Raw genomic sequence first — 13,255 nt, 5'->3', positions numbered from 1 at the left:
GCTGATGTAAACATAGTAAATAGCACATTCATCAGGTTCACTGAGTGCATGTCAACCTGATTTAACTGATCTGCTGCAAAACAAGATTTTTTGCATTCAAAATTATTTTAGAAAATGAGATAGAAGCAACTCATATTATTTGACATAGGTTATCTAGTTAAACTCAAATCAGTAGAGTTACAGTTAGTGGGTTGGGATGACAGACTGAATACTGAGGATTAATGTTATGAAAACATTCTGAAATACAAACATCCAATACCATAAAATGCATCAATCCAAAAATCTAGGAAATCAAAATGGTCTAGGCTGGACAATCTGGCAGTAGCCTTTACTGTTTTTTCATACTTCTCTAATCTTCCTTTTAAAAAGGTTTCTAAAGTGCACAAACAGCTTTACTCATTAACATAACATGTATGTTGGTGAGTAAAGCTATGCCTCTACTCCATCCATGTGGCCACTCAACACAAAATGTTGACGCACAAAGCGTAGCTTTTATGATACAAAAGCAATTTAAGTTATATGACAGCGAGAAACTGCTCAAATATGTGAATGGCTTCAAAGGTTCCATCCACTGCATCAGCTGAAGTTCTTGTTGATGGGAAAAAGCATAATTTAAGTACTTTAATCATTACCATATAAATTTTGAGAGGTTAGTACAATTAACACAAATAAAACCACTGCCAAGGCGACGGGCAGTCTGTACCAGCCTCTAGATTGCATTGTTTTTTGTGGCACAGGGTTGGATTTTGTGGGAAATATGCTGGATATCTGTACAGCACAACGGGTTAGCAGACAGGAAGAGGTTTTGCCGTCCTTCCAGTGGAACTGAGCTGAGGCTTTCAGAATTTCTCACAATGGCAGATGGTGGAACGAGTGAAAGGCCAATGGAAAAATCACTTCCAAATGTTTACCCTCTTCAGTAAAGTGAAAGAGAAGACAAACGTCTACGGAGTGATGCAGGGGAGGAGGTGGGTTGTTAAGTTCTAAACAGACTCTTTGACCTTAAGTGTCCAGGGTCTTTCTTTGATGCTGCTTATAGTGATATCATCACCACAATGAAAGTGAGTGCAAATGTTACAACTGATTCGGTTTATAAAAGTTTATGTAAACTCAGCAGGAAGACCTTAAATGGAACAATAACTGCTAAATGGCAGATATCAAGGCATATGTGGTGTATGTTGCTCACAAATTAATAATGCCACCTACTGTCTTTGAGTGACACAATTAATACTAAACAGTCAAAAGTCAAGTGTGGAGCTGGAACACACTGTTTAGCTCTGTCAAGTTGTGTGAACCGTCACATTCTAACTACCTCCAGAAACAAACTGCATATCTAGAGAAGAGAGGGAAAGTGTAGTACCGCAATCATCTACACAACAGGGTATCTAGAGAATGTGGTTTTCATTTTGAGAAACACTTGCACAAGAACTTAATGTGACACAGAGATTGTTGTTTTAGCAAAGGCATTTCTTAGTGGTCAGTACACTATAGTATTGTCAATCATCTGGCATATAAAAATGCTATTTTTAGCACGTTTAGTCATCAAAGTAACCAACAGGGAACTCAGGCAAATCAGTTTCATCATGGTGTCATTTTTCTTCATTTAAACCTAACTTGCAGACATTTGCACTGACAGGATCATGTAGCTCTCTCAGTTTAAAAAAAATGTGTGTGCAGGCTTGAAAGCTAACACTCAAGTTTGAATTCAACTGTAATCCTTTCATTTTTGACACCTGCATGACACATTATTATATTAAAGTTAAAGTAAAATCTGAAGTGAAATGCAGACCATATTTAGATTTTTAAAAAAAAGAGAAATCAAAGTGAATTCAGTCTTTTTTAAATTAGATTTTCACTCAGATAAAGTGGGTCAACCAAAACACAGACCGCCCTCCCCTCCCCTCCCCTCAGTTAGTACAACTGTGCAGCCGGGTGCACACTTAGTGTCGATGTGGTGCCAAGGTTTGCAAGCTAACAGCAGCTGGCTGGCAGGGCACGGAGATGCAGAGACACACACAAACCCAGCTTTTGTCTCTTCCCCCTTCTCTCAAACATGTTCACTCAATGGCCCATGTGAAAGTGTCATGCCTTAGCCAGGGAGACCAAGTAAGAAGCCATTAGCCTCTGTCAAACCTCAGTGTTATGACTACAGATACACAGTGCTAAATCTGTTGAAAAGGGCTCGAAGAAGGAGAGACAGAGGAGGAGGAGCAGGAAGCAACAAAAAAGTTTTTCTGCTGAAGACAGCACCTCTGCCCTTCATTTCAGCACCTATGGCTGGTTGCCCTCTCTAAATGGATTTCTGAGAAAGCAGGATTAGTCTAAAGTACATAGTATGCTAACGTGTGACACTGTAGTCTTTGCATGTGAACATGCTTATTGTGTTCATAGATAATTTAATTTCAAATACAACTCAAAGGCTGTACATGTAAAAGCGTGAACAGCTATCCTGCCAAAAGGTTTGTGGGAATGACTCGCAGTAAGCAAAGGTCACATTACTCCACTTTCTCCTAGCTTGACTCAGATCATTTCGTAAGTTTCCTCCTTTGCCTTTACTCCCGTCCATAACTCTTCTCAGACTCCTCTGTATTTTCCCCTAAATAATGCTGCCGTTAATTTTTCATCCTGGATTAATATGGAGAAAATACGTATTCTGCTATGTAGCTAGGAAATGACGAGCTTCAGAAACACAATGATTTAAAAGGGAAAATGTTTAGTACCTGCCAGAGGACTGGCCTCTTTGATTTTTGATTTCAGTTACAGAGAAAAAAAACCCTTTTCTCCTCCAGAGTGAAGTGATACCAATTCAAATAACATTTTAGCTGATTTTTGTAGACTTGTGATTCTAGCACTATTTTTCCATAACTGGTGTACACAACAATAAAGTTTGCTGTTAAAAATTTCTTCAACATGTTTAAATACCAGCTAAAAGAAATAGTATGATGAAGTTCTAATCCATTGGAATAAGTCTGCTTTTGGGTTAAACAGCAAGTTAAATAAACCTCCACATCAGGCCAGTCAAATCTTTACTGCTGTAAAAATGTGACATTAGGCTGCTGTTGGGTTTTGAACAAGATGTATTCAAATAAAAATATTTTATGGCAGCAGTTTTGTTTGAGGCTAGACTACTTACATGGAGAAGAAATGACATCCACATTGATTTCATTAAGTTTTCATTATTTTTCATTGTGCATTCATGTTTCTTTTCCACTGTGCATCATCGTGGGTCATTTTGGTTTGTAACCAACGTACATTAACCAGCTGAAAAACATTTTGTAATGACAGCATTTGTGGCTGTGGAGATTGAGGAGGAACTTACTGCATTGGTGACTTCTATTTCATAGACTCTCTGAAAGGAAGCTCGGTCAAAGAAAACCAGCTTCCCATTTCCCTCATCTTTCTTCACCGACGTCCCGGTTACAAGAAGCTTGTCGTCTGGGCTAAAACAGCAGTCCGTCCTAAAAGAAAAATGACACACATACAACGTCAGTTCATAATCCACACATAATGCACTCCTAACAAGAACATAAAACAGGCAGATCATAGTTAACATGACAGTTAAAAAGTCTCACATGGCAAAGTAGTTGGTTAATCCAGTAGCAACATTCACAGGCTTCCTGAAGTTGCGGATGTCCCACGTCTTCAGAGTGTCATCACCTAGAAAAGAACAGATGGAGACAACAGGTAAAGTGTAAACTGTGAGGTTTACTTGACAAAAAGTAACCAAAGTGGAACTTTCTTAAAGACATAAAGTTGGCAAATTATGGAGTGCTACCTCTTCCTTAATATACAGCAAAGCAGTACGAGTAATTTTTCATAGAAACATGTTGGATGAAGGACTCTAAAACTGTTAAAGTTATTCCTGTTTAACAGATTACAAAAGTAAAGCAGGTATTTTTCTGTATGTTTTTAGTATATCTTGTGCGTCTTCTATGGCTATTTTTTTTTTCTTACCTCCACGTGAAGCGAGAGTCATGCCATCATAGGAGAAGGACAGGCAAGAGGTGTCTGAGCCTGGCATGTGTGCTTGCCGACAGTGGAACTTTGTATGAACCTAGGTAGAAAAAGAGAAAATGATGGATTGACCACACTGATTTGCACAGGGTCTGGTAAAGTTTATGTTTAAGTCATGATGTGCAAAACAACTGCAGTTTCAGAAAGTGAAAGTCAAGTACAGAGGTCATAATGGCCCCAAGTCACTCCTGTTGGTGTCTAATAATAAACTTGTCATAGTGACAAAAATAGACAGACAGAAAAAAAAACCTCAGTAGATGAAATTGATCATTAATTTAAAAAAAACAAAACAAAACTAGTGTAGTCCTGGCTCTCCCTTCAGTTTCCATAAACATGTTGCTGTGGTTACTACTGATCATTAATATTCAAGAGTTCTTACAGTTGTCTACTGAACTCTGGTATGAAACTGTCGATGCTTTGCTTCACTAGTAGACATTTAAGTCTGTCACTGCAGTAACAAAAAGACCTTTTCATTCTCCCCGTCTTCAAAACAACACACGGTTTCCATTCCCTCCATGAACAACATACAGTACTATATATTTAACTATGGAGACCCACCACACTCTTTAGCAAGACTACAGACCGCAGGGATTTACCTTGGCAAGCCTGGGTGCCTTTCTCATGTTTTCATTTTCCCTTTGGTCCTACCTGAAATAGTATTATAATATCCCTACTGTATACTTTTTACCAGTCAATTACCGCCGATGGACAGCCATTGGCTAACATCACCTTTTTGATTCTCTCTTAATATTTGCTACCTTTAAACAAGTGTTATGTCACTAGTCTATCACAGTAACAACAACTGTTTTTAAATTGTCACATCAAAATATCAGCAACCATGAATAAACAAAAAAAAAATCTCTTGAAAAAATGTAGGGAAAGAAGTAAAACCATCCTCTCCCTAAAACTGTTAAAGGAGAATTCCACAAATCAGTCTCAGGCATTGATTTTTACCATTTTTTTATATATACTGTCTCAGTCCCAGTGAAAGCAAATGTGGATTTCTACAGAAGAATGAACCAGCTTCTTGTCTGAACAGTTGTCTCCAAGATGGTACGCCATTCAATGCACTTCTTCAGTACTCAGAGAAAGTGGTGTACTACTATAGTACAGAGGGTGTGTGTGCCAAGTCTGCAGCTCCAGGCTGGAAATAACCCAGTTCAACACCCCCCCCCCACCACAGATAATTTTCTCTATCTTTCTCACACATACACTCAAACAAACAGAAAGAAGAAAAGCTGTGTAAAAAAGTACACAGTCACATAAAATGTGAACAATGAACAGCAGTGAAAAAGGAGATGACCAATCAATAAATACAATGAACTTAACTTCCATGTTTTTCTAGCTAACTTTAGGTTTATATTTAAAAAAAAGTATTAAAAAAATAACTAAAAAGCAATAATTAGAATAATTTTCTTTTCTTTTTTTTTTTTACTCTGGATTTTACAATCAGGTCTGCAACTAATGACCATTTTTCTAATTAATCAATGAATCGTTCAGTCTATAAAATACCCATCACAACCTCCAATGGCCATTGGTTATGTCTTTACAGTGCTTGTTTTGTCCAGTCCAACAGTTCAAGCTGGGAAAGACATTTGATGTACAATGGCATTTTTGACATAAACTAATTTTTACATTTCTGCTTGATATATTACTTCAGTGATTAACCAATTGTCAGAATTGTTGCTGACTACTTTTCCATCAGTCAACTAATTGCGGCTTGCAGCTTCTTCCCACATATACTCCCCAGTGCCTTAGTTTTACCTGGACTGCCAGATTACAAAGATCGACCATTACTAGACACTGGTGAAGCAATAGTCTGGGAAGTAGGCTTGCTAACAGTCAAACAAACATAACCTTGGTTTATACAGCTACATTTTCATTAATTCTAAACGGAATGCAAATAAATCAGTGAAAAGGGAATTGCAGCAATACAGGCTTTTGACCAACAAAAGTGGATAAGGAATTTGAAGTGAGCACAGAGTGTAGAAGACAGATAAGATAGGGAAATACAGAGAAATGCTGGCAAAAAGAGCAGGGGAAAGTGGAGCGTGAGGTGAATGAGTGATGTGTCCTTACGATACAAGAAGGAAACGAGGCCATACTTCACTTCCAAAGTAAATGGAGGGAAGTTATTAACGTGGACGAGACAGATAACACTGTTACCTTGAACTGTAGATAACACGGATTCCACTTTTTCAGGCCTTGGCCACTTAGCCTCTGCATTCTCTCCAGAGATTTTTTTCCCCTTTATTTCTTAATCATTTTAATCATATATTACATATGACTCAGTTCCATTTTCCTCATTTTTTATCTTAGATTATCAACCCATTCTTTTATTTGCTGCACTAAAATTGAGTTGGTTGAGAAAGTCAGGAGGTTAATTTAATGTAAAAACTACATTTTCTAATCTTGCAGCAGGTGTGGAACAGACAGGCTCTCAGGCCTAATAAGTAGCAGCAACAATATAATGTGTAAGGATTAAACATAGTCAAACACAGAACATTAGCTTTAGGGTACATGGTGACTGAGCTTAGAGAACTGTCTGCTTCTTTTTTTTGATCAGCCTAAAACAAAGACACTGGGGGCCCCATTTCAATTATGCAATCACAGAGAGCACTGTTGATGCTGTGTTACGTGAACATGGACAATGGGAGCTTATACAAAAAACAAAATTTCCATTCATATAAGTATGGAGGCATCTATACATGGTAGGGACAAAGAGGTTGGGTGAGATCAACGGACTGTGAACAACACGGTATGCTAATGAACCGTTTTCTTATAATTATCTTGTCTTATGAACTGTTGCATGAAGCTCAAAGGCAAATCATAAAAAGAGAGAGGATAGTCCAGGCTAGTGTCTACAGTCTGTAGGAAAATACTAGTGTCTGAGAGGTGCGGAGCTGCAGGGTGAGACTATGTGGCACCAGACATGTAGATATTACACCATAAACAACCTGCAACGAGAAGGTGATGAAATTTACTTTATATAAGTTCATAAAAAAATTGTGTGCATTTCTTTTTTCCTAAAATAACTTGTTTCAGAGCCCTGTTTTTCACCATAGCCAAAGTTTTACTCAGCTCAAATATTAAGAAAAGTTATGAGCTCTTATTCAACCTGTGATGAATCATTCCTCAAATTTCTTTTTTCCTCTTTTCACCAGACCCCTTTCTTTCTAATATTAACACCATCTGCTGTTAGCATATGCCATGTTTTAACCTCTTACGTTGAACTTTTGTGCTATGTTAAACTGCCTATAATCACAGTTTTGTTTACACTGAAGAACATAACCTACTCACAGGCTATCAGATGAAATGAGGAAAAGACATAACCCGTGCCCAACTTATTACTAGAGGTAATGATCAAAAGAAGAACACGCAGCGAGGCAGACGAAAGAGCATACAAATATAATATAAATACCAAATGAGTGGGAAGGACAATACACATGTTTATTACTTGCCTATGAATGAGAAAAAGTAGTGTCTTTAATAGGAAGCATGTGGTTATTCTTGCTCCCTATTGCAAATATACAGCTCCTCCAGCTATTTCTAGATCATCTACTGCTGTTGTGAAAGCCTGAGAGTTTATTTACTATCCTGATGTTGGCTGGCATTGGCAGATGCCATGGTGTTTGCTTCCTGTGATAATCTACACAGCCGGTTTGTGAAACCGGATTCTCATACACTGTTTGAAACCTCTCTCACGCCTTGTGACATCCTCTGTGAGCTGTGCCCTTCACTCTGACCAGAAAGTATAGGAGTATATTGAATACATTTGAATATATATATATATATATATATATTTTTTAACAGATGTGCATGTATACCACTTCATATAACATTGTACATACATACATACATCGATGCACACACTGATATGAACACTCACACAAACAGAGACCTGATCCACATCTACACACATTCAGCAGCAGCAGTTGATAAATAGCTGAAGGAACACAGCATTGGGTTTCATCCTCAGCAGACTACGATAGCAATCTACCACAGGGCCAACTGTTCCTAACCACACTATCTGAGTATCATTATATAAATACTGTGTGGCTCTGCATTTCTCCCACCTTCATAGTTTTACAACCACACACCTGAAAGACTTACTGATGCCCACTGTGCAGTCACTTGTGACATCTCACTCTGACCTTTGTTACTTTCAGAGAATCAAGTGGCCAAACCGCAGTCCTGAACAGCTGCTCTGATCTTTCATGGAAATCAACAAGTGGTGATGTGAAGCTGTGTGTGTGTGTTAGAGGATCACGCTGGATTGAATGTCCACATAATCCAATAGTGGGCTACATTAAAGTAACTGCATTCCTCTATGTCTCAGCTAAACACTGTGCAGTTTCTGTGTGTAGTATTCCTTTGATGAAAAGCATCTCTTTTAAAGTCCTTCAGTGACTCCACATGTAGAAAGCATTGATGGGAGGAATAATCTCCTGAGGGACTGAGATCTAGAGTAAATGTTTGTGATCAGGCTGTCTTTACATAGCCTGGTGGACCAGTTTGATGGCACGTCAAGTGCTTCCACAAAGACAGGTTCTGGCTGTATGTGCACTGGTTATCAAATTCTAGACGATTTTCTAAACATTTTCACGGGATGTGAAGTTCTTCTGTGATTGTCTGTTTTAATCTCCCACAGCCCCATCTTTTATGGCCCGCTGAGTTACTAGTTGATGTTGATACTGTGCAGAGTCACATTAGTGTGTTGAGGGTCCTTTTAGGCTGGTAACTGATGTGCTGGCCAGCACTTGTAGTCAGTTTATGCAGGTGACAATAAGTTATGTGCGACTGGAACAAAAAGCGGGTGTTGAGTGGAAAAAAAAGGCTCCAAAAATCTTGATTCATTTTTATAAAAACAAGATGGACTGAAAGGAAGAATCGGTATGGATCAAAAATTAGGAAAGACTTCACGTCACACATCAAAATTCAGTTCTGGGCCAACTTAAACCTACTGAGGGGATCTCAAAGCCAGTATATGCAGAAGGCAAGAGAAAGTTTGCCACGCCATCTCATAATAACACTCCCCACTGTGCAGTTTATCAAAACCACCTCTTTTGGGGTCCCACTTTGAAGTCTGGAAACATATAAGTCCACCAATGACATCATAGCATTCCTCGGGTCTCTGTGGTAATGTTTTGGAACGAAGGCCTGCGCCCTCAGAGCACTAAGTATCACAGAGAGCACATTACCTGGCAACCATTTAAATGCAGTCTTGTAATTCTGGCACCGACCCCTCTGGTCAGGGAATGAGCATGCAATCACCCTCTGTGGCGGTCCACAAAAAGAGACCTACTTGACTCCCATCATAGGATCAATCAACCAATGTCAGGGTTCAAGAGCACGATGTGTCATCCTCAATAGCTTCTCTTCAGGCTGAGCTCTAATCAAGGTCATATACATGATTGATCGTGATTGATCTGCCTGCATATTCTGGCCATGAGTAATAGCAGCGATACAGCAGGAGATAGGCTTCGTTTGAGCGGGGATGGGAGGAGAGCTGCAATAAAAGCATTGAGAGGTCAACTCCTTTTTTAGGCTTGTGGCTGAATTTGAGTCAACAGCACAGGTTGCTGATTAGGGCAGAGGGCACCGACTAAATTCTTGAGCCATACAGACAAGACAGGCTCCAGTGGTCAGGCAACAGACATGACTATTGTAAGCTGCTATGGGACGCAGGGTAAATATTTAGTTTGGACAAGGAGGGGTAATAAATTTTGAGAGCTTTAACCCAATCACTCAGAGCCTGCTGCTTTGAGCAGCCCAGGGGTAGTATGACTGGTGACTGATGGAGAGGTGGGAGTCTATACAACCTGGGTACATAGAAGCACATTAACTACCACAATGGCAAAGTAGTTGCAGGGAAAACAAATCCTCCTTAACTACACTGTATGTCTGTCCTGTGATTATGAAGTTGACTGTTGGAGTAATTATCATGTAGCCTACTTCTCATTTGTCTAATCTGGATAAGCCCCTCTGTCCAATCGGGCTGTTCCAACTCACTAACTACAGCTTAATTGTAACTGTCGCTACTCTCCTATGAAATAACAGAAGCATTCAACCTTGTCCACATATGGGGTTGGACAGATGAAAGGATATGAAGTGGAACACAAGAATTAGACGAGAAATGTGCCAAGACCTTGAGCGTCAAAAAACAATACAAAAAAAAAAAGTCTTATTCTCCAGATAGTTCGGGAAAATAGATTCACACCCAATTGTTCAAAATCTATATTGTCCAGAGACTGGCTGTCTGAGTAAGCATTTAGCAATATCTGTGTGTAGTCCTTTATCAGTTTTATAAATGTGGGTCTGTAGTGTTTTAGCACTCCCAGGTGAGTGACTTTTGAGAGCTTACTTTCAAAAGAGCCAGCCATAATGTAAGACAATATCACACTGGAATGATGCCTGCAATATGTCTTCTTTGAAAATATTGACTTATGAGTGCTGCAGGTTTCCTTAACCCTCTCTTCACCAGAAATGCACCTCTCTGCCTTTCCCCCCCTCCTCTAACCATCTGTGCTGTGGATAAGCTTTGTGGCCAACCTCCAAAGCTTGTCCATCACTGATCATCAGGAAACTACAGCAAGTGATATCCCTTTGCTGACCAGACCCTGACCAGCAAGAAGGCAGACTCATCGGTAGACAGGCAGGCATGGGTTAAGGAGTAACCACCAGTGATGTAACGTTTGAGTGAAGATCTACTCGATGAAAGATGGAGAGGAGATGCACGCTCTGGCCGGGAATGGGAGTCATTTTTATCCATGATGACAATTTGTCAAATAACTCAAGTGAAAACAGCCAAATAAGTGAGAGCAATGCTTTGCGGTAGCCAAAATCAACTATTACCTCAACAATGTGAATGTTGAAGAACAGAATGAACACTTTGATCACTTAATTGCCTAATTAACTAATAGTGGAAAATCTACAGCGGGAAATTGTGATTGGGCCTCCCACCAACTTTCATGTAACTCAAATCAATCATCACACGTGAGTTACTTCAGTTACATAATCAGCTATCTTTTTGTCCTGCGAGCAATGTGGCTCTATGGATGGCAATTCTGTCGGCCCACCACTTTGGTGATTGCCTGACCTTTTCTCCACTGCTGCCTTAAGGTTGATATTTGTGGTTTTGAGTAAAATGTATTAGTAACTATTGGATAGATTGCCATTAAATTTGGTACACACATTCATGTCCCCCTAAGGATGAGATGCAATCACTCTGGTGTTCCCTCGCCTTTCCCTCTACTGTCATTATCAGATCAAAATTGGATTTTGGCCAGTAGTTTGGATTAATATCTAACACAAGTAATGCCAGCCCCATTAGCTTCACTTGTACTTTGTGTTTAGTGTCAGTTAGTGAATAATGACATGCTAACACACTAAAATTCTATTGTGAAAATGGGAAATATTATTATTAACATCAGCATGTTAGAACTGTCATTGTTAGCTTGCTTATGTTAGCATTTTGCTCAAAGCACCAAAGTACAGCCTCACAGAGCCTCTAACATAGCTGTAGACTCAAGAGTTTGGGTATCACAAAAGCACCTCTGACCAAAGCTCACTGCCATGGACCTGGTTAGTGTGATATCAGGGTCAATACAGGTCAGACAGGCTATTTAATAATATTCTCAACTACTCCCAGTTTGGACAAATCCATTTTAAAGCCAGGCATTTGAATTCTGGTCAGTGTTAGTGACTTGCTGAACTCTGGCCTCTCTGGCCTGTGACCGGGTGACCTGAGTCTCATGACTCTATACCCAAGACCATAACAAAACAGACATCCTATGTTTACAACCATGTTGTTTGCACATAGTGGTGATTGGTATGTGTGCGTTTTAAGACTCACGCTGAGGTTTCTGTCCCAGATCTGGATGGTGCCATCTTGGCAACCTGCTGCAATGAGCTTCCCATCACGGCTGTAGGTGCAGCATGTGGGTATGACTTTCTTCCCCTGGTGTGAGCGGGGTTTGAACACAGACTTGTGCTTCTTCTCTGAGTTCAAGTCCCATGTGCGTACAGTGCTGTGGACAGAGAGATTTCAATTTATCCTCACACAACTGTCATGAGTCAGTCATAAAATATCTGTTCCTCAAAACGTATTTGGTCATTAACACCATATACCACCATAATAAATCTGAATCGTACAGAGATACAGTGTGCCCCAGTCATTCTTCTAAACATAGGCAGCTACGTGTTGCAGGGTGAGGGGTTAGCAAACAGCAGAACCATAGATCAGTCTGACAAGCATGTCTGAAGCATCCATGAAATTCTGATTTTCTCTTCTACATCTGCTCAACACATTACACAATCTGGATCACTGAGAAAAAGGACGTTGAATGCAGAATTTTCATATACACTACTGGTTAAAATGTTTTAGAAGACCCTGATTTTTCAGTCCTGTCAATAAGCTTAAATGGTACAAAGGTGAGCAGCAAACTCATGCAAGCAATGATAGTAAATTAAGCCTTGAAAGCTAATGCAAACAATTCCTTTTGTTGATGACAAACTCTCTCTGTATAAAGGCGGTGTTGGAACAGACTGTGTTACTACACCCTCTGATGCTTTATTAAGATAATACTGTACTTCAGGAAATAGTAATACTCCAGTAATAGTAAAACAGTATATTATGGAAAAAAGGTGAGCAACAAAGGGTGACAGACTGGCTGGTCTACTACACAGTGGCTTCACATGATGGAGGACCATCACAGGATGAAAAAAAAAGATTGAAGCAAGCAGATTAGTAAGCAGGCTAGTCAAAGCAATTGTCAGTATTTACGCATACTTTGAATTTCAAACCTGACAGGTCCTTTGTGAAATCACCAGAAAACCAAATAAGTGGATAATGTATGCTGCAGTGATCGCAAAATAAAAATAGATGAAGAGAATAGGAAAAAAAATACTAAAACAGATATAAAGAAGATAAGGATAACAGAGGACACACTGAGGTGTCTACTCCACATTTATTTATTGATACACATGACTACACACAAAAATGTTTAGCCAACCTCTCACATGCCCACACCAACACTCACGCCAGACAGAGTGTGTCCAAATGTGTCTATGACCCTCTGCTTGCTTTAGTGGGTGTCGTGACCTTTGGGTCATGAGGTCAGGAGAGGAGTATAAACACACAGGCAGGGCTGCTACTAACAGCCAGGAAAGGATTCCTCCATGGCTGGATACAAAGTCACAGACAACACACTCAACTGTGTTTGGATAAGTCCAACAATGT

The 13,255-nt window shown here is 39.6% G+C and overlaps 1 protein-coding gene across 1 annotated transcript in view; it reads right to left on the bottom strand.

The window, feature by feature from the left end:
- Positions 1-13,255, bottom strand: part of LOC121196011 (WD repeat-containing protein 70) — a 36,379-nt gene that overhangs the window by 10,480 nt on the left and 12,644 nt on the right. Inside the window, exons 10-13 of the mRNA XM_041059778.1 lie at positions 11,870-12,044; positions 3,955-4,054; positions 3,573-3,657; positions 3,320-3,458 (exon numbers count right to left, since the gene is read on the bottom strand). Of these exons, the coding sequence (XP_040915712.1) occupies positions 3,320-3,458; positions 3,573-3,657; positions 3,955-4,054; positions 11,870-12,044 (499 nt within the window). The remainder of the gene's footprint in view (positions 1-3,319; positions 3,459-3,572; positions 3,658-3,954; positions 4,055-11,869; positions 12,045-13,255) is intronic.

This window comes from Toxotes jaculatrix, chromosome 16 (assembly GCF_017976425.1).
Source record: "Toxotes jaculatrix isolate fToxJac2 chromosome 16, fToxJac2.pri, whole genome shotgun sequence".
Lineage (NCBI taxonomy): Eukaryota > Metazoa > Chordata > Actinopteri > Toxotidae > Toxotes > Toxotes jaculatrix.
The sequence above is the reverse complement of the archived record's forward strand: the minus strand, read 5'-3'. Positions and strand labels throughout refer to the sequence as shown.